This window comes from Saccoglossus kowalevskii, chromosome 2 (genome assembly GCF_978046115.1).
Source record: "Saccoglossus kowalevskii chromosome 2, keSacKowa6.1, whole genome shotgun sequence".
Classification (NCBI taxonomy): Eukaryota; Metazoa; Hemichordata; class Enteropneusta; family Harrimaniidae; genus Saccoglossus; species Saccoglossus kowalevskii.
In genome coordinates, this window is record NC_140642.1 from 4,110,890 (window position 1) to 4,133,205 (window position 22,316).

Below are 22,316 nucleotides of genomic sequence, written 5' to 3' on the forward strand. Positions count from 1 at the left end.
TTGCCAATTATAGCACAGGGCTTATTTTTAATTTTTTAAATATTCTCTCTTATTGAGATATATTTTGGTCATAGATTAGCTAAATCTTAACCTCACAAAATTACAGGTAGCTATTAATTAACATGATAGCTGAACAGACATTCATCATAGAGAGAAAATGTAATCCGTGTGAAAAAAAAAAAATAACAAGACCATGGAAGGTACTAATAGTACTAGCATTTTAGAAAGTTTCACAATCAGAAAAATTATTCATTATTTTCAACCATTTCAAGTATACATGTTGCAATACAACAACGTTCATATATTCTGTTGTCATGTTCTTCCATTAATCCAAATAATTAATTTGAATAATATGTGTGAAATTGTATGATCTTTATATTTCGTGTGTCAGCGTCCTCATCGTCATAGTTAAGTAGTGTTCAGTGGTCAACTGTATCTCAAACATTATTATTTATTTAATTATTTAAATAAATAGTTACGGTGACTGATGGAAATTGTCAAAATACTATTACACGTGTCTTCAAAATGATATTAAATTACGAATTCGCTCTTTCTCTTGTATTCCAAATGTCTCATTACCGACAATAAATACTACCAATAATTAAGTGAGATACCATACCGCAATATCGTGGAAGGAACACTTAGCCTGACTAATAACAGATACTGAATACCGATTTATTCAATGAATAATCAATTAATAAAAAAGTATCTGGATTTATTTCTCTGTAGTGTACACCTAAAGCTAGAAGCTTGGTGGTAAAAAGAGGACATTTATTTTCTCGTGTACAAAATACATATAATGTTAGAATATTTTAGAAACACTAGTACATGTAATACGTTGTGAGTATCTTTTGTTGTTTTCACATTTTTCATAACAGAAGAGGAATGTGTTTTCAACAAACAGAAAAACCAAGTGAAACATAAATCGGGGGAAACAACCAAACACTGGTATGTATATTAATCAACACCGTTTATTTCTAAAAAAAAATGCGGAAATATTTTGTTTGGGGTTTTTTGCATTATATATATATATATATATATATATATATATATATATATATATATATATATATATATATATATATATATATATATATATAGCAAGATTACGGCTTAGTTGCCACAAATTACAGATTGGAGTAGGAAGACATACTCGTCCAAAAACACCACTCAGCAAGAGACTATGCAAAACATGCAATGTATTAGAGGATGAAATCCACTTCATTACATCTTGTAAAGCTTACTCTTCTGAAAGAAAGACTCTTTACGATGAATTTAACAAAATATTTACTAATTTACATGAGATGGACATAACAGAAAAATTCAAGACAATCATCAACGCATCAGATATACATTTACTGAAAACACTAATCCAATACATTGATAATGCAAACTTGAAAAGAAGCATTTAGTAACTTTCTTTGTTTTTTTTTTGATACTATAATTAATTTGTGTTCATGTTTATTTATTTAACTTTATTATTAAGAGCCAAAAAAAGATTGTAATTTCTTTACGGTGATATATATATATATATATATTGTTATTTTTGTTCAGTTATGACTAAAAACATATAATATTCATAAATAAACAAAAATAACAGTAACAAACATAAAAAAAAACATAGAGCTTATACCTACATCGGATTCAGATTTAATCAGATTGTGGTATGTCTAAACGATAAATATTCGATTAAATTTTAAGTAATTCAAATAAAGTGTAATGTCAGATTTTGTTATTGCAAATGATTTTATTCAGTTTGATGATACCCTCATGAGCAGTATTTTTTCTACGATTTTACCTATATTCTGATTGAGGAAGTTAATGTCTTAAAATTGTAGTATTTTTCATTAGTTCGCAACCTGGAATACTGTTTTCAGATTTGGTCTCTAAAACATAGACTCTGAGCCCTCTTCGGCAAATACGAGAACGGATAAGTGAAACAGGATACGTGTAATCAACTGAATTTATTTTTCTAGATATCAAACTATGGACATGTTTTGAGATGGGGGTCGGTATGGTACACCTAAAAGGCAATTTCGCGAAAATTATAGTCTCTATGGCACAAGGGAGAAATGCAACTAGAAACGGTATCATTTGCTGCTAAACACGGGCTATCTGAAGACTTTATTTATATTGAAACATGATCTAGTGTCGCATTTCAGTCACGTGATAAATATAAATAAGCCAATTCATAGTGTCAAAACACAGTCCTTCAAAACTGAGGGATTGTGCCCAGTGGTCAAAACACTCTATCCGATCATGGATTATTACCTCCATGATCCGATATATGGAAATACATAAATTAGATTACATCCAAGGCCTGGTACAAAAATGAAATGACCGACATATTGCCTACTATGACATATTGCCTACTATGACATATTGCCTACTATGACATATTGCCTACTATGACATATTGCCTACTATGACATATTGCCTACTATGACATATTGCCTACTATGACATATTGCCTACTATGACATATTGCCTACTATGACATATTGCCTACTATGACATATTGCTTACTATGACATATTGCCTACTATGACATATTGCCTACTATGACATATTGCCTACTATGACATATTGCCTACTATGACATATTGCTTACTATGACATATTGCTTACTATGACATATTGCCTACTATGACATATTGCCTACTATGACATATTGCCTACTATGACATATTGCCTACTATGACATATTGCCTACTATGGTATATATATTTATACAACCGCTACTTGAATAAAATACGGGTCTAGGTATTCAATACTTCCAAATAGTACATTGTGTCAATTTGTATGACTATAATAATGGTAAAAACGGTTACCATGTTTTGAACAGAATAATTTAATGGTTTACAGAGAACAATCTACTAGTATTAAATATTAACTACGTGTCGCCGACCCTGTGCTCGTGGTTGTAACATTGCCAATAAAGGTAATATGGATCTTGTTCTGACCTCAACATGGTTTCTTCTGTACGGGCCAAGTTAAGGATGACTAGTCGATCGAGAATCGTCTTTGTGCTGGGAGCCGTTATCTTAATTTCCCTGTATGTCTATCATATCAATATTATACATACGTATAGGCCACCAGACATTTCTGAAATCAGGGTGAGCGACGAACTAGTAACCATTGCCAAGGCCATAAAACAAAAACATGGATTCGTTGTACTTCAGTTCTTGAATTCGGGTTTTTTAACTTTAACGAAGAATTGGATTTGCAATGTTGAATGTTTCAGTATTTTACCAAAAACGATATTTATAACAACTGACGTCGATGCGTACCGTGGACTGGCGGAGTGGAAAGACGATCTCAATGTAATTTTGCTTGAATACGGAACTAAACACGAGATGACATACGGTGAGGTTATTTATTACTATTTTGGGTTATTTCGTGTCAAAATCATGAACCAACTCTTGCAAAGGAATTTCAGCATTTTTGAAACAGAAGCCGACGCTACCTGGTTCGACGACCCACTTGAATATTTCGCCCAGTCGAGTGTGGACATGGTTGTAATGCAGAATAAAGGTAAACATTGCCAACACTGCATGGTCAATGGAGGGTTTCTCTATATTAACGCTACGCACACAAGTCAGCGAATGTGGAACGAACTTACACGTCAACTTACTGAAAAAATGAAGGGTTACCGAAACCAAGAAGGATGGCGAAATATCGGGATGGCAGGCTCGGAACAAGTGTTTCTGAGTGATATTATCGAGACAGAGAAATCAGCTAACATACAGTGGCTACCGGTTGAGAGATTCGTCAGTGGATTATGGTACACAAATAAGGAGATACGGTCACATACACAGCCGATTGTCATTTTGAATAATCACGTTTTAGGAAATGCTCAGAAAATAGAACGTGCCAAACTATGGGGTCATTGGTCGCTTTCTGCCGATAATATTCGTTGCAGACACGATAACTGCCACAAAGACATAGTCAAAATCTAAATTATTGTGTTCATGGCATGAAGAACTTATCATAACGGTGAACCGAATACCGTAAATTAAGCAAAGAATCCTTTTATACAGTACATGCAGTATCCAGTTATACAATACTAGTACACGCACTTCGTAGTGAATGGGGATATAGTTTCTTTGAACCACTTTGCATTGATAAAATAAGGGAACAAAGCAATGAAACTATGTACATGTATTACGATATTGTTAAATTGCTTCGTCGCTAATGGGCGTTCTTTGTACGTAATAATAATAATCTGTACTGTACAAAGCAATAAAAACAGTTTGTACAGCTTAGTTAATAAGATAAAAGTAATACCTGTAGTAAATGAAAGTACCTAGTAATGAATTTATACCGAATTTTCATTTCTGACTTAAAAAGATCTGTAAATATACTTTCCTAATTTAATTATCTATTTCTTTAGTGAGTTAAATATTTTCCTTCATGTCGTCTTGGTAATTGTTATAGAGATGACAATCCATGAAGAATACAATTCATCTTCAGTTTTATTATGAGGACAGTTTATGCAAGTTCTATTTTCAATTTACATAAAGTGACTCTTTCTTTGAAGGGAATGTGACTTGAACAGACTACACGCCTTCAATGCCATGCTTAGTACACACAATGTGGAATATTCTGAAAATTGGTATAAAATGATTAAATGACTAATTTGCATATTTGAATTATTTTTAATTTCATTAATATATTATGTTAGCTGACCATCATTCCTATCCTTATACAAGGGCTGTGTATTCTGGGTAATTTGTACAGGCATGAACTTATATCACTTTACAAAAAAGAAACAAGAAAAAACAACAGATTTTGAAAAAAATAAAAATCGTTTGAGAAGAATAGCTAGGGACGTCTTGACATTCTAATGTGACTTCAGTTATCAGAAATACCTTGCTGTTTTTTTGTTTTTTTATTGTGCCAAATTATTTACAAGATTTACATTTCAGGTAGGTATCGTTAATAGATAGAGGGCGCCATAACAAGAAAATCACTGACAAGCCCAGCTGATGATGGACTGAATGAGAAGTAATTATTGAAATTTTTGGCTAATTTTATCAATGCCAATTTCAACATTTGTTCCCACAACTGACAAGTCAATCACACAAAGTCCCTTGAGTTAAGCTTAAAAGTGAAAGTTTGAGACATTAACGTTGATCCAGGGAGATGGATAGGAACATAGTATTGGTATGTGTGTGTGTATATATATATATATATATGGTCTTCATACCAAGTTTGATTAAAATTGGCCCAGTCATCTCAGAAAACCGGTTTTAAAGTTTTAGGATTTGAGGACTTAATCACCAAAATGGTCACCAGTCATTTTCAATCATAACACATAACATTCATGGGGGCCTTTTTTCTTGTAGGTTGAAGTTGAGTAACTAGTATCCAGAAAACTGAATTTCATCTTAACAGTAAACATAAATACAGGTTACAGTAAAATGATTGACATGCAACAGAATCTTTTATTCCATACATAGGGGGCCCATACATATACATGCATCAATCATGTAATACAGTGGAGAGAACAAAACAATGTATTTATAAAACTAATATTTATACATGAAATCTGTGCAGTAAAACTATAGAATAGAATACACCGTATTAGATAAACCATTCACAGAGTATAGAATGGTACCGTATTCAACCATGCGATCTAAGAATTTTAAATCATTTCATAATTTAGTTGGAATCTTTGGTTGTACTGACTTGTAATCAATCGCATGACATTGATAAAACAATTCAGAGGAAATCAGAAATCAGTGTAACTGTTACAACGTTGCCCATTGAGAATCCAGATTACAGAAAGTTATGGATGGATATAAACTAATTATGTAATTTAGGCCAAAACATCATAACTGCATGTACTGTATTAATTTCAACATCCCTTATAGAATAATACAACATAAATTGTATAAAGGTTTCTAAAAAATAATAGTACAGCAACAAATCTAAGCAAAATTTGGCAAGAAAAATACTAGCTGTGTTCATTAAATAATACAATATGTACTGCATTTATCTCAATGTTCCTTATAGCATAATACAACATGAATTGTATAACAATTCTTAAATAATAGTGCAGTAATATAACACATATGTAAACGAAATAAAATACTAGCCAGATTTTAACAAGGTAGGGAAAGTACACTGTACTGTACTGTCACTCTTTTTAGTATACACGTAAACAACATATCTGTTATCTAACAGATCTTGAAGAGCATATTACTAACTTCTGGTACTCAATATAAATAAATGTCTTCATTCTGTTCATGTTTTATTTCATCCAAATTTTATCCTATATCTTAAAAACTGCACTTGCTAGTTGCACCAAAATTGAACGTGCTTGATATTCCATATTGATGACAGTCCCTCTAAAAAGATGCCCAGATCAGATAAAAAATTGTTAGAAGTTTCAACAAAATTTAAGCAATATCTTGCAAAATTATACATACAACAGACACAAAAATCGAACTTGGCTAAGATCCAAAACTGTTTGAGTTATTGCAACCCAAATTTTAAGATGACAATGAGGATGGACATTTTCCCTGTCATATACCTTGACCTTCATCTAAGAAAATACAGACAAGGACAAAATTAACATCACTTAAAATGTGAAGATGTACTGTAACTCAGCATTCGAACATTTAGCCAAACCTCCAATATAAAGTATTTAAAAGATAGGAGGTGTGCAACAGTGATGAATAGCTCATGAGATTTTTTGATCTCATCAATTCCACTGACATCACAGAATGCAGTTGACACTTGGAAAGTTCAAATTACATAAACAGAAATGAGTGAGACTCTCACTCCATTCAAATAATGCATAACACAATGATATACACTTTTTCAAATAAGTCACCAGTTCAGTTCAGTTCAGTTCAGTTCAGACTCGCTCATTTGCATTAGAATTTCCAGAAACACATGTTTGGCATGTGATTTTGTGATCATCTTGCAATTTGTGAGACTTCTTTAATTTGCACAAGCTCCTTATCGCATATCACACTTCATCTTATATGTATCTAGACAATGCGCAAAATTAAGCCATTCCAAATGAAAACCATAAGAACTACCTGAGAAGAGGATCTAGACAGACTGACTAGGTGTTTTGTCCCAGTGATGGGGGAATACAAACAACACCACAAAGCTTATCATCACATATAACACTCATATCATCTTTGTGTTTATATCTCAACTTTTCTAATTCACTTTGTAGCTTATTTTGGAGTTCAGACAATTCATGTATTGCAATGTTAATGTCCTTAACAGATGTATCATCATGACACAACTGTTTATTTTGTGTTTTCTTGTATACATAGACAGGAGGTGGTTTCAATGTGTATTTAAATCTGCATGCATCTTTGCTTGTATGACAGAGTGTGTCAATTACTTCCTGTTCAATTTCTTTCAATATGTAATCAACTCGTTGTTTCTTAGTCACACTTTTAATCTAAAAGAAAATGGAAAACAATTGTATTAACTTAGATGAAAATACATGTACATAATATGTAGATTAGTAAACCAGTGTTGTACACTGACTGCAATTTCTATCTCAATCTTCTGAGTTTGTCATGTTTTTGTATTCTCAGCAAGATGACCACAACCTATACTAATACTATTTATTTTACTAAATAGAATTCAGTTCTATAAATTTTCTGGATATATATAATTAATTGCATTTTGGTACAGTATGAATGAATTTTACATACTTTGAGAAACATTTTCTACACAAAATAATATCCTGTATATTATCATCTGCAAGTAATGAAACACCTACCTTTTTTTTGCACCAATTATCAACATCAGTAATATTCCCACCAACTTTTGTAAGAAGTACTCCGAGATCTGCATGTAAATTCATCAGTGGACATGCTATTTTTGTTGGCCTGGTAACATTCATTGGAACACTAAAAGGTTCAGTTTCATCATCACTGTTTTGATTCTTGGCATCAAGTACACTTTCCTACAAAATATAAACCTATGGTCATGTACAAAGAATTCAAAACAATTTCATTAATGTAAGACCCATACAATAATCTTGTGCCAGAAAAAACAGTGACTGTGAGTTTTTTACCATGCATCAATTTGTTAAATAACACTGTCAGGTTTTACAAATAATAGATATCTTACCATCCACTGCCAGAAAATCGATTCATTTTCTTTCCATTTCAGCAAGGCATGCATAGTAGTATTCTGGGTTTCAAGTGATACACAGCACTTAAAGTGTGAATAAACAAAAATAAATAAGTCTTACATCAATGCATGGCAGTGTGTTATTCAGAAAGTATGTACTGGTAATACAACAGACTAAATTTAATAGGTAGATGAATGGATGAATAATGTAGTATGTACTAGTACGATAAGTTGGTTGTATTGGTTTGAAAAAGTACAATATTTTTAACAGATTTTATTTTATTCTTGTCAAATATCAGAAAAATAAATTTCAAGTAAAACTAATTAGAATTAACAAAAATACTAAAAAATAGAATTTCAGTTAGTTCAATACATTACTGTTCTATATTAACAAAAAGGAAGATTCAAGCATTATGCAAATTACTCAATTAGGAATTGACTATGCAATCAACACCATACCTTGTCAAGCAGTTTTGGGTGTCTTAAGAGCTGGGTCTCAGACGTAGATAAATGAGTAGAGTAATTAGACAATGACAGTCCTTGCGTAAAATCATGTACATGGTGTGACATACTACACTTCTCCATTTCAGCAGAGTACAATCCTCTCATAGATAGCTGCAGTCTACCACTCAACCATGGCAAGTAGTGGGCAAACCATTGATAATTTCCCTTATCAGCTCTAGTATATCTATCCGGAATACTGTCCATACATGATCCGCCTAGTTCACAGTTATCAGTTACAAGTGTTGAACAACAATGAGATGTCAATTTATCTATGATGTGGTATTTGCCAACTAACCATCCAAATGCAAGTAAAAGTTCACGGCTTCCATTAAGCATATGCATAGTAAGACTGAAGAATTGACTGGACCTGTATCCATGACTATACATCCAGTGCTTCACGATAACTATTATGTCTTTCTTAGTCTGGTTTTCTACATATTTTACATCTTGGAATTGTCCATATTGTAGGAAGTACAGCAATTCATAGAGTAGTACCCAAAATGGCATCACCTGTAAAACATACCCAATAATAAAAATAAACAACGTGGAGGTCACAGTGCAGACAACTGCATTTATCGGTATATGGAATAAATTGTACAATATTAAATTGGCTCACCTGACAGTACATTTTAGCAATAGAAACACAAAAAAGCTCAAAATTTCTTTATTATTTCATTATTATACTTTGTTATACTTTTATTGCTACTGTACTGATAGAAATACTGTATTTCTAATGCAATAAATATTATTATTATTATTATAAATTGAAAAAACAAAATTAATCTAGAGTCATCAAGAATAAAAAGATAAATAATTATAATTTTTATATATCATGAATTAAAATATATATAAAAAATATTTAACATGATAGAATTACATTCCATAAATTATCATTACGTTTTGAATAAAACAAAAAATTGCGTCAAGACTATCCTGGAGACTTTCATCCCAATAAACTATGTATACCTAAAAGGCAATTGTATGACAATGTTATGTTACATGATGAATTGTTGCTTGGGACAAAAACAGTTAGATACTGGAAAATGCGCTAAATTAAAAACCCAGTGAATATGTAAAATTTAGCATAGAACACATTATCTAAATGATAAAACCGTGAATTTAAAACCCACTGAATATGCCTGAAATGGTAAATCAGCGAAATTTAAACCCACTGAAATTTAGTCATTTTACAGTAATATCCAGAACTGATAAAGAGTGAGTCTGTATGCAAAAACAATCCAGGAGTAGTGTCCTGTGATTGTATTGGTCCATTGCTTTGTAAGTGAAATGAATGAATATATTTTAAAAGTATACCCTGTTGCATTTCATGTTTGAGAAAATTATCTAAACAACTTTTTATCTAATGATTACCCATCAATGCAAGCAAAGGTGGAAAAACTGCCGAGATGCCCCAGTTCACCATTCTACAATTGTTAGGGTTAGGGTTATTCTACGACAGTTAGAATGCCATTGCTAGTTTGACAATGTGCAGTGGTATTCACACTGTTTTCTATTCTTTAATATACCGTATATATTTTGTCTTGTCAAATGATATAAAATGACGACGACTCTTTCTCACAGTATATTTAATCAAAGACAAACATATCGGATGGAATATTTACCAGCAACATGTCACTTGTCAGAGTTGTGAGACGAGCAGCAACTATGATATTGGTCTGAATGTTGTTTAAATGAGGTGCATGGAACAAAAACTTTGCAGACTGGGGCATGTCAAGGTGGTAGCGCTAATGCACTCCAGCACTGCATGAGCTCATGCTATGTGTAAATGTAGTTTGAATTTATAAATATTTAGATTCCAAAATACCGGTTTGATTACTTTTAAAATAGAACATGAATTGACTTACTGTATATTGCTCATTTTTTTTATTATTATTATTTCATCTATTTATTTTTTCAATATATATACCTACATATATCTATATTTTTTTTTGTTTTTTTTTAAACCATGTCGTGCTTTAGATAGTATTTTTTGTAAAATTTGTATGTTTTATATATGTATTTTAGCAGTTAGTGTAACCATTTTAATTCCTTCTGAGGAATTTTGAATGTTTCAATAAACTAAACTGCAGGGACTTTGATCTCTAACTATAGATACCTGAAAGATAGTATAAAAATGACATCATCGTAAATTATCAACTGATGCTTGGTTTAGAAAGGGTACATTTTTAATATTAATATATTATAACAGAGGTACATTACTTGGGGTTTGCAACGGCCATAGTAATGTACCTCTGATTATAATAATAATTTATTATAGTTTATTATCACCCAAAAGAAAATTTATTTGTGTTGGATATATTAATACGTAGGAATAATATTATATTTACCATATAAAAAGTTAGTATGTTTGATCTGTTAAATAAGAAAACTCACCGCTTCTTGCTTATCAAACTTAGCCTGTCTGAAGCACTCTGGGGTAATTTTCGTCGTCCCACAAAGCGTGATTGAACGACAGAGCAATTCGATACTTTCCCGGAGAAGTGACATTATTATCAACGATTTCTATTCAAGTGACATTTCTAGTGGTATGCACATAGATAGGTGATTTTCAATACTGCACTGCAATGACCAATCAATATTTTGACAATTTGGCGAGTATTCACACAATTTGTCGAATTACTACACTATCATGTTTAGACGTGCCTATGAAATGTGTGGTACTGTAGGTCAAATCTCGCGGGAGATAGCGCCACCAGACGACGGGATTCCTATTCCTGTTAATCCTGGTACGGCGCGAAGCCCCATGGGAGAAGGTCTTACATTTAGATTCATCAGTTGGAAGGTCGTATTTTGTTAAAACGCACGTATGCTGGCTCGTCCCGCCCGTCAACACAGAAGGCCGTGACTTTCTTAGCGTAACCAGGTTGTGACTGAAGACCTGGTAGTTTCAAAAAAATAAATAAACAGAAACGTCTCATATTGACATTTAGTATTTCATTGGAATGAGAGATCCAATATGATATTAAGTATCTAAAGTCTCCCGCCCAATTCTGACGTCCTTGACTCTTTAGTTCCCAGCCTTGAACACTAATAGTACTTATATAATGACATACAATAGCGTGTACGTTTTTGCAGGGAACATATTTTGATGACAACAAAATGCGTTTCTTTCTATCGCGTGTTAACGGATATACTCACAGTGTTAACCTACCCTATGAATAATATTGTAACCCAAGTACTGCTTATGTGTCTAACCATCCATGGTCTAACCCAGAAGTCGGCAGGTTCAACACATAAGATCACGAGTAGAAACACGGTTAATGTAACTTCTATCTGATTATGACATTTGTATGTTATCGAGTAACTGTATAAGGTATGTACTTTGGGCATATATATGTAAAATAATATACATCGTCATAACATATTTGTTTTGCTGAAGCTTAAACCGAGATCGTTCACATACTTATTGCATAGTGACATTGCAGACATTGCACAGTGACATTCAAAACCTCTATGTTAGAATGTGGGTTAAACGTTGATGGAACTTGCATGGCCTTGGGTAAAAATAGATCAGAAAAAGAACGACGTTATTGAGATTTTTTTGGGTCCATGTGTCCAGTACCTGGAAATATGCATTATTTTCTTTTGTCTATAGTACCTCGGTCTGTTGCGCCCTGTTGCGCTGAAGGGGCGTTTGGAGATTGTGAGACGTGCCATGGTTGATTGATTCTCTTATGCGAACTACATTCTAGCCAGAATATTGCCTTTATTCGGAGCACATGCTTAAAAGCAGATCATCCAGTTAGTTTGTTTTTTAGACAAATGATAATTTACTGTATAATTTGCATTACACTTCACTGTTAACATGTATGACATTACGATACACTGTTAGCATGTATGACATTAGTTAATATATACTAGTATGTCATTACGATGCACTGTGAACATGTATGATATTATGATACACACCTAACATGCATGACATTACGATACACTGTTAACATATATGACATTATAGTAAACTGTTAACATATATGGCGTTATGGTACACTGTTAACATGTATGACATTATGATACACAGTTAACATGTATGACATTACAATGTACTGTTAGCATATATGACATTATGGTACACTGTTAACATGCATGGCATTATAGTTCACATTTAACATGTGTGACATTACGATACGTTGTTAACATGTATGACATTATGGTACACTGTTAACATGTATGATATTACGATACACTGTTAGCATGTATGACATTATGGTACACTGTTAACATGTATGACATTATCATACACTGTTATCATGTATGACATTACGATACACTGTTAACATGCAATGACATTACGTTGTACTGTTAGCATATATGGCATTATGGTATAAATTTAACATGTATGACATTATGGTACACTGTTAACATGTATGACATTGTGGTACACTGTTAACATGTATGACAATATGGTAAGCTGTTAACATGTATGACATGACAGTACACTGTTAACATGTATAACATATGGTAAACTGTTAACATGTATGGCATTGTGTACACTGTTAACATGTATGGCATTATGATACACTGATAACATGTATGACATTATGGTACACTGTTAACATGTATGGCATTGTGTACACCGTTAACATGTATGACATTATGGTACACTGTTAACATGTATGACAATATTGTAAGCTGTTAACATGTATGACATGACAGTACACTGTTAACATGTATAACATATGGTAAACTGTTAACATGTATGACATTATGGTACACTGTTAACATGTATGACAATATTGTAAGCTGTTAACATGTATGCCATATGGTAAACTGTTAACATGTATTACATTGTGTACACTGTTAACATGTATGGCATTATGATACACTGATAACATGTATGACATTATGGTAAACTGTTAACATGTATGACTTTATTGTACACTGTTAACTTGTATGACATGACAGTACACTATTAGCATGTATGGCATTATGGTACACTGTTAACATTAAAATAACAATATTCAAAAAAATAATAATAATCAAAATTCATTAAAATAACAATTGATTGCAATTCTGATTATGAAAACAAGTAAATTTATTTCTATGCTGAGGGTCATGTAAACACAGGGACTATTGTTAATATAGCATCAATCGTAAAATACTATGCTGATTCGTGTTTGATAGAGGTTGTTAAAACATAAGCAAGTAGATTTTAGTTGATCACGTTGATTTCCATATTTATGTGATATTTCCTAACAAAAATTAGTCAACAAAGGAAACAACTAAGTTTATTTGAATTCATGTTATGAACTGCCTGTAAACTGTAATGTAGGTTTTACCGATAGGTTAAAGGTCATGTTAAACTATTTGTTGGCCATGTATCTTTCATAATTTGCCCACAAGACGTATTAATTTGTTCTTTAGTTATAGTTTTCAGACAATGATGTTTTGTGCGATTAACTAAACTCTAAATAGATGTTAATAGTATAGTATAGTATAGTATAATATGCGTCCGAAATTACTAGTATATGACACTTTTTAAACTTGTATCTCCCTACAGTATACTGTATCACTTGAAGCTTAACTCGAATTAAAATGTCAGACCACCCTACTCATCAGTCTTCTGGGGAAGGTTTTACAAAGTTGTTGCAAGAAAGGACACATCTAAACGGCTCTGAAAAAGATAAACCCACACAAAATGTCGAAAGGAATGAAAACATGACTACAAAGCTGAATGAAAAAGAAACCCTTCCTACTATAGACCATTTTCTTCAACATTTAAATATTCCATCTCTCCGCGAGTCCAGTGATGTGTATCCATTCTTGAACAGATGCCCCAAGTTAGCAATCTCGCGCATGCTTAATCGTCACTTGTTGCCATGGAGAAAACCTCTAGAAAAAATCAGTAAAGATAACTTAGATGATAACGTTGTGATGATTGAAGGACATTCTATTAAGTGTAGCTCGGACGTGAATAAGGGTTGGATGCATTGTTTTAATATTAGACCAGACGACAACTCATATGATGTACCAGATATCAAGAATCGGTTTGGTTGTGGTATAGCAACGTTCAACAACAGTCTCTATGTTGCAGGAGGAAGTTTTTACAGTCCCACCACCATAAGGCAGATTATTTCAAATGAATTATTTCTGTATGACTTTGAAAGAAGATGTTGGTGCCCCATGGCTAAAATGGTAGAAAATCGTTGTTTCTTCAGTCTGGTGGCATCCAAGAATCGTTTGTATGCTATTGGTGGGATAAATTCCACTGTAAATGAACAAGGCAATCTACATTTTCACATTTCCTCGACCATAGAAATGTACGACCCTAAACACAATGTGTGGCATGTAGTGGGGAATCTGCTTAATAAGTTATGTTGTCATGGCGCAGAAGCAATTAATGATGTCATCTACATCATGGGTGGCATGCATGAATTTAGATGTAACCAATCTGAAGGATCAAGATCAGCTTATTCAACAATTGGTACTGCATGTAAACGCAGCAGTGTAAACATGTGCTTTGACACTGTCATGTGCACATTTTCGCAAAAACGAACACTCCTTGTTAGCCGTTCTAATCATGGCACCTGCAAAACCCCAAAATTTGGCATATTTATAATTGGTGGAGAAAATTCTGATGGGTGCATGCTAGACACTATTGATCTGTACAGTCCAGGCACCGACTCATGGTCACGACTGGGAAGTACAATCCCACATGGAATCATCTGGCCAAGTTGTACATTCATGGAGGATACGATTTATATTCTGGGAGTTGACAGTGTTGCTATGAGTGATAAGAGTAATACATTAATCAAATACAACATGAAGGCGAATAACTGGGAGTTAATGCAGAAAACCGACAAAATGCCATACCCACGGATTTGTACATTGAAACTACAAAAGAATTTAACACCAGAACAGGGCACTATTGACCTTTCACGCATTCGTAAGTACCTTTCTATATTTTTTATGTATTTATATATGTTTATATTGTATGGAATGCAATAACCCCTCCGCGATGGAAACACATTTCCCTTTACTAAGCACTAATATGTCGATAAGTAATTAATCTCAATGTTAGTCATATACAAATTAAAACTCACAGAAATGAGTATGATTTACATAATAAGTTTTAAAAACTACAAATGGAAGATAATAGATGATGATTATATGCTACCCATTGTGTGTAGGTGTATGTGAGGGTTTAGCAATATATTACAATATTTGTATATTAGATAAGATACCAAAGTGATGCAGATAGTATATATAATAATCAGACCAACATTTTATTTCAGGTTTATTTGGACCTCTACAAAATATTGATCAAGGACCACACTTTTACAAATTGCCGGTTGAAAATGATGCTGAAAGTCTGAATGATGAGAAGTCTCAAAGTGAAGTAATTTCCCAAGACATGGATAAGGTTGCTGCAAATTTTCAAAGGGAAGAATCAAATAAGTTAATTAAACAAGTTTACAAATTGTCAGAAATAATGACTAAGAGCGATAAAGTTGTTTTAGTAGTAGAAGATAAGAAGTTCTCTTGTAGCAAAACCCTATTATCTTCATGTAGCGATTATTTTAAAGTCATGTTTACAGGAGGATTGAAAGAGAGTACTACAAAGCAAATGGAAATTCAAATCTTCAGCATCTCCAAAGATGCTTTTTGTGCGATAATGCAATATATTTCTTCTGGATGTTTGTCATTGGATGGTGACAATTTCATAGGTGTACTACATGCTGGAAGTCATTTTCAAATTGCTGCAGTAATGGAACTTTGTCTGCAGTTTTTACGTGAAGGCACCTGTCCTCAGAACTTTGTGGAGAGCTTCAACATAGCAGCTTTGTACAATCTACATGATGAATTCATAGGCCGACATGAAGTGGTAAACCTTTTGGATGTCTTCATAGATGTGGCAAATTCTTACCAATCCACACTGTCTGACTTATCTCTGGAAAACATGATGTATCTATTGAAACAGCCAAGAATCCAATGTCATAAGCCACTTAAGGTGTTCAATATCATACAAGCATGGATCAAAGAAAACAAAGGTATCAGAATCAACGATGCTTCAAAATTGCTTCAAACAGTGAAATTTTCTAGCATGCAGGTGGAAGAACTTGTTGATTGTGTAGTGGAAGACTGTTTCAAGATGGATGACCCAGTTAGTCAAGATCGAATAATCCATGCACAGCTCAACCACTTTTTTCCTCAAAGACATGCTGAAACAAATGCCTTAGACGAAGATGACGAGGAAGAGGTACTTATCTCGATGGAAGGTTTAGCGATTAATCGACAGGCTCATCTACATAGACTGGATAAAAGGATTGGTAGATGGAGAAAGTTGAGTCGAATGCCAGTAAACCAACTCTCATATAGAGTAGCTGTTGTTAACAATGTCCTTTACATTGCCGGTGGGGAGATCCATGAAGCTTTAGATGATGACCGTAGTGGTACAACATTTGCCACAGATGAGGTGTATCGCTATGACCCAAGGCATGGTGGCTGGGCCAAAGTTGCACCAATGAATCACAGACGTACTGATTTCTGCTTTGTCTCATTGGATGGAAAACTATATGCAGTATGTGGTAGAAACTGTAATGACAAATATGGCATGAACATTGTAGAGGTATATGATTTACAAACTAATAGTTGGACATTGGTCAAGCCATTACCGGTCAAACTGTATGCCCATGCTGGGACAGCATACAAGGGAAAACTCTACATCACTGGTGGTCATCCTGGCTCTCCTTATTATATCAGCAAGAAGCTATATACGTATTGTACAGAGATTGATGAGTGGGAGATGAAAGAATCTATGAATATTGAAAGAACATGGCACAGTATGCTTACTGTAGGTGATACTATATATGCAATTGGGGGGTTGAGCCATGATCGCATCAACTGCTTGTGGAAAATGGAGATGTACGATCCATGTAACAATACATGGGTCTTAGCTGATACACAAGGAGCAATACAGATTCCTGGCAGATCTCTTGGTACAACAATAGCTGGGTATAAAGCTGTTTTCAAGGATGGTCAAATTTATGCCTTACATGGACACTTCTATGAGTATGATTTTATTGTCAGTAGAAGTGTTCTGTGTTACGACCCTTCAAAGAAGACATGCGTAGAGTCACCTCTATTGCAATTTGAAGGCTGTCAGGCATTATGTTTATTGAAAGTGCCGAAGTATTTGTTGTCTGAAGATGAGTCGGTAGTTATAAAAGGGTAAGTATCTAAATCTGTCAAACTGTCGATTCACCATGATCTGTCTAGGCTGGAGAATTTCTATCTCAGAGTCCCTGAAAATAAGTTAATACATAGACTATTGAAACGTATAGTATATTCATATATCATATATCCTAAAGGTCATCGTGACAGAATGTAAACAAATTATTGAATCACATGATCTAAAATGTAAATGGAATGATGATGTGTTCTGTATTTTCTGCCTTGTTTGTTTGTTTTATATGTGTCATATTTTACCATATTGTACTTTTAAGGGAAAGCAGTTCAAAACAAACTGGAGGCGATTTTGGCATTATGAATCCGGAATATGGTTCGAGTATACTGCAAGGTCTTTATGACTTATTTAATGAAAGTTTTCTTTGCGACGTTCAATTGAAAACAACTGGGAAATGTTATTTCGTACATGGCATGGTGTTGGCTGCTTCAAGCCCAGTCTGTAGACGTCTTCTAATGGAAGGTAAGCACCGACGTTACATGTGAATGTTTTTGTTCAGGTATTTCACCTCGGTATTTGGTATACAATTATAATTCTAACTCAAATTTAAAAGCCGAAATGGTGCATTTTGTTCTGAGGGATTAAATGTGTCTTTGAATCAGTAAATATTACAACAATATCAGTTTAATGTTGCGTGCATTGCTCCATCACGATTAAAATGTCGTCGCAAATGTTATTTTTGATCACATTAACATATTATCTAATTTATTAGCACTTAAATTATTTATTCATACAAACATTTTTTACTACATAATTATATTACGGCATCTCTATTTTTACTTCATGTTGCAGGGCAATCGTCGGTTTTTGTACATTCGGAAGACATGTCGATTAACTTACAAAGGATTGACGGAGAATATACAATCATAGAAATCTACGGAGTTAGTGCTGCAGACATCGAATTGGTCTTACATGTGTTATACACATTGTCAATCACAGATTTTGATAAACTACCGAAACTTCTCCAACTTGCTGAAGTACTTCAGTTTGAAAGTATTATTAAAATATGCAAAGCTTGTGTTATAGCAGATAAGACTGCTAATAGCACGAAATAAAGTTTTTATGGTACAGTGATGCAATATAACATCAAGATGTATTGAGGTTGTTTGAAAGTAAGATAAAATCCTAGTTAGTGGATCACATGACAAAATTACAATTTAAAGTTATCGAAAATTTCCACGAGAAAGTGTTTTCGCAAACAAAAAAATAATATCTTTTTGTTTCATTACTGAGTCATATCTGTTCGAAACATTCTCGAAAATGTACTTACTGTATCCTCGAGTTGCAGACTTACAGAAAATTTGTAAGCGTTAGTGGACGTGGTTATCAAACTGTTGACATGTAAATTTCTTGCAATGTTGCCCAATGACCAGCTATCAGAAGAAGAAAAAAACGTTGTATGCTTAAACTAGTTTTTAATTATGGTCCTTACACGTGTATGCACTTTAATCAATTTGTAATTAATATATATAATGCGGAAATCATAAAGTCATGTTTTTTTTCTAAAGAAGATCAGGAAACTTTTATTACTGTTATTTGCTCTTGTTGTATGTGATGTAACATATTCTCTATGTGTACTAGTTGTCAGCGTCCGTTTTTACTGTTATAGTTTTTTTTTAAAATTTAGATGTATGTTAATTTGCACAGCCAGCTCACAAATAATGAATCAGTGCGTTTTCAAAAACCATATTTTGAACATTGGACTAGTTTATTATCAGATTACTTACATATTTTGTGAATAGAATTTGAAAAACATTTGCCGTGAGATAATGTATGTAAACAATAGTGTGAGAACCTTGCCTATGGGTCCGTGAAACGAAAGTCTTGATATTATATTGATAGTACATTTAGGTGAAATATTATGCCAAAAAAAAACTTTCCTAGTTTAAATCTAAACTAACCTTATGTAAAATGAGTCGAGAAATACGCTGGGAAATATCAATATTAATTTAACGATCAGTGGGCTGTTCTTGGACAATAACTTTGACTGTCTCATACTTGAGGGATAACAATAAGTTGTATAACTTGTAAAAAAATTTCAAGATATTAAAGTCACGTGATGAATTGCTATTATTGTATGACATTGGATAATTGAAATTTTCAATAAAGTAAACATAAATATACCCATTCGTTATATAAACTCATAATTCTGGAAACATAACACAACAAACAATCAAAACGACTGACATATTACTGTAACAATGCATGAGTAAATCAGTGATAGAACACTATTTTATATTTCGTGTTGTCGAAAAGTAGCGAAAACAACGAGCTGCCCACAAGTGAACGAAAAGATTCGTTGATGGCGCAACTCACAATCAAGTTAACATAATTTCGCACTGATATTATTATAATGTCCGATTGGATAGAATAAAATACAATATTTTTTTATAAATTCAAAGTTTAAAATAAACTATTAATAATTATTCATGGTTTTCGATGTTACATAATAAACTATCCCATTCGACAGTAAGTTGTTGTCTACTGCCATTGGCTGGTGCTGCAGATGCATGATTTTACGTTTGAATTGATAACAGTTGTAATACTAGTATAGGATTCAATTTAAAGTAGTAAGTCACGGTTTTATGACTTGTGAGAACTAACAGTACAGTTGTGTACGGGTGTTTCTCCCATTTGAACTTGGTGCCTTATCTACTCAAGTTATTGTAGCCACGAGAAAAGCAGCCTCGTAAAATGATACGGTCACGAAATGCTACAAAAACGATTTTGTCTATGATTTATAGTCGACAGGAGAAGTCGAAATTTAAGAAAATATATTTGTTGTATCGCCGAATGAATAAAGTTGACATATCTACTAAGCCTAATGAAAATTTAGCAAAAATTTAAAATTATATTCAGAGTTTGTTACCGATGGAAAATATTTCTTAGTTTGAAAAAAAAATCTGATAAAAACTACTCTAGTAATCGCACACTCAAACACGACGTATAACACGTCGACAGCTGTACAAGTCGATCTATGCGAACTAAAGTCTTCTTCTCTGAATATTCATTGTGATATAATTGATCCATGACGTTTTCTTCAGTAAAATTTATGTGTGTGTTTCATTGGCGTAATGAAGCTTTATAGCACGTAATACTACCCGGAATACTGCGAGTTGCAAAATAGTTGAGGAAAAGTTTAAATTTCGGTTTCGTTTACTGCTACTCGGGGACTGTATTTTATGTGGATTATATTCATTGAATCTTAACCTTCAATGTCTGAGTTAGCTGTTTTATTGCAGAGATTGGGTTCCTCAAACTGATTACTTACATGACTAGTATTATGTATATATGTTGCACAATAACTGAGCTAAACGAATACTAGTACCCTAAGCACATTGACAGAGCGCAAACAACCTAAGCTCACTTGCACGCTCCGCTTCAACTGACCACTGGCATCAACAGTGTATGTTTTAAATGTAATGGGACACACCTTGCCGGGCACCCGTTCTTGGGCCACAGTGGTGGCTGCAACAAGGGACTGGGTGCCGAGTCTAACATCGCGGCTTACAGACATGATTGTATAATTACTAAGAAATCTTCACCTCCCAAGAGAATTGGTTTCTCAAACGTCAGGGATATGAAAGAAATTTCCCCCAAAAGATCGCTAAATGTAGCCCCAACGGGTTTCGTATTGTACAATGCAGACGACTCTCATCTTCACTATGACAACAATTTTAAATAGTCAAGAAAGTGTACGATGAAGTTTCATAGTCCGGCAATACATTACATATATTCGTGGTTTAGCTTCCTGGAAATTCGTGGAATAACAGTTTATATATATATTACTATATTATATTATAATTTATATATATCAAAAGAAAAATCTCTTTTGAAAGATGACATCATCAAATGATATACTACCACCAATGCAAATACGCAATAAACAATCTTCGAAGAAGTTTCCGAATAACCAAAATCTTGTCTCTGCCATGGATCTGATCTCTTTTTACCAACAATTTCTACGAAATCATTTCCCATGGAAGGTGGTGCCATTAATTCTCTCCTCATTGCTTTGCAGGATGTTCTATTACAATTGTAAATTTCCGCAAGCGAGAAGTTATTCGCAACGATGACTGGAATTACCCATGGTTGCTTACCATGTGACACGAGGAGAGGAACAAATACACAAGAAAACCGTCGTCAGATGTTTTACATTCAAATAAATGCACTATTTACGATTACGATCGTTTCTTCTGTTAGTTAGAAACGTTGCATCGTGTTTATTAGGCGTCATTGGTCATAATTAATTAATAAACAACAAAAACATTATGAACGAGTCTAACAAATATGCTAATGGTAGGCACTGGTGAATTAGGGCATTGACCCACCGTAGTCACCCACGTGTAAAGAAATAGGTAGTATTGGGGAAGTATGCTGTTGCAGTTACTGTGCTGAAATTGAAAGACAGCAAGCTTCTTTTTTTCTGAGATAAGTCTGAAAAATGGGAAAATAAACAACCGTGAAAAAGAATAGTCTCGCAGTGTTATGC

General features: G+C 33.4%; 4 protein-coding genes across 4 annotated transcripts; 3 read left to right on the forward strand and 1 right to left on the reverse strand.

Moving 5' to 3' along the window:
- Positions 1-2,969: 2,969 nt before the first annotated feature.
- Positions 2,970-3,959, forward strand: LOC102806844 (uncharacterized). Its single transcript, XM_006813365.1, has one exon. It carries the CDS (start codon positions 2,970-2,972, stop codon positions 3,957-3,959), a length of 990 nt encoding a protein of 329 aa, XP_006813428.1.
- A 1,468-nt stretch (positions 3,960-5,427) lies between these two features.
- On the reverse strand, positions 5,428-11,124 carry LOC100369603 (tubulin epsilon and delta complex protein 1-like). The gene is made up of 5 exons (XM_078007120.2): positions 11,011-11,124; positions 8,572-9,126; positions 8,110-8,196; positions 7,757-7,942; positions 5,428-7,429 (listed from the first exon to the last, which is right to left on the reverse strand). Exons 1-5 carry the CDS (start codon positions 11,122-11,124, stop codon positions 7,079-7,081), a joined length of 1,293 nt encoding a protein of 430 aa, XP_077863246.1. The 3' UTR covers positions 5,428-7,078.
- A 3,048-nt stretch (positions 11,125-14,172) lies between these two features.
- LOC146748054 (uncharacterized) lies at positions 14,173-16,925 on the forward strand. The gene is made up of 3 exons (XM_085496200.1): positions 14,173-15,523; positions 15,873-16,856; positions 16,891-16,925. The coding sequence occupies exons 1-3, from the start codon at positions 14,173-14,175 to the stop codon at positions 16,923-16,925; spliced, it is 2,370 nt and encodes a 789-aa protein (XP_085352326.1).
- LOC146748055 (kelch-like protein 36) lies at positions 16,917-19,947 on the forward strand. Its single transcript, XM_085505847.1, has 3 exons — positions 16,917-17,808; positions 18,084-18,286; positions 18,617-19,947. The coding sequence occupies exons 1-3, from the start codon at positions 16,931-16,933 to the stop codon at positions 18,877-18,879; spliced, it is 1,344 nt and encodes a 447-aa protein (XP_085361973.1). The 5' UTR covers positions 16,917-16,930; the 3' UTR covers positions 18,880-19,947.
- Positions 19,948-22,316: the final 2,369 nt, after the last annotated feature.

What these genes read in the sequence shown, in the direction of transcription:
- LOC102806844 (XM_006813365.1), top strand. Translation starts at nt 2,970, where the DNA reads ATGGTTTCTTCTGTACGGGCCAAGTTAAGGATGACTAGTCGATCGAGA.
- LOC100369603 (XM_078007120.2), bottom strand. Translation starts at nt 11,124, where the DNA reads ATGTCACTTCTCCGGGAAAGTATCGAATTGCTCTGTCGTTCAATCACG. An exon ending in ACCCAAAACTGCTTGACAAG is followed by an intron (nt 8,197 to 8,571) that starts GTATGGTGTTGA and finishes TCACACTTTAAG; the next exon opens with TGCTGTGTATCACTTGAAAC. An exon ending in ATAATTGGTGCAAAAAAAAG is followed by an intron (nt 7,430 to 7,756) that starts GTAGGTGTTTCA and finishes ATTTTCTTTTAG; the next exon opens with ATTAAAAGTGTGACTAAGAA.
- LOC146748054 (XM_085496200.1), top strand. Translation starts at nt 14,173, where the DNA reads ATGTCAGACCACCCTACTCATCAGTCTTCTGGGGAAGGTTTTACAAAG. An exon ending in TATTGACCTTTCACGCATTC is followed by an intron (nt 15,524 to 15,872) that starts GTAAGTACCTTT and finishes ATTTTATTTCAG; the next exon opens with GTTTATTTGGACCTCTACAA. An exon ending in GGTACTTATCTCGATGGAAG is followed by an intron (nt 16,857 to 16,890) that starts GTTTAGCGATTA and finishes TCATCTACATAG; the next exon opens with ACTGGATAAAAGGATTGGTA.
- LOC146748055 (XM_085505847.1), top strand. Translation starts at nt 16,931, where the DNA reads ATGCCAGTAAACCAACTCTCATATAGAGTAGCTGTTGTTAACAATGTC. An exon ending in GAGTCGGTAGTTATAAAAGG is followed by an intron (nt 17,809 to 18,083) that starts GTAAGTATCTAA and finishes TGTACTTTTAAG; the next exon opens with GGAAAGCAGTTCAAAACAAA. An exon ending in TAGACGTCTTCTAATGGAAG is followed by an intron (nt 18,287 to 18,616) that starts GTAAGCACCGAC and finishes TTCATGTTGCAG; the next exon opens with GGCAATCGTCGGTTTTTGTA.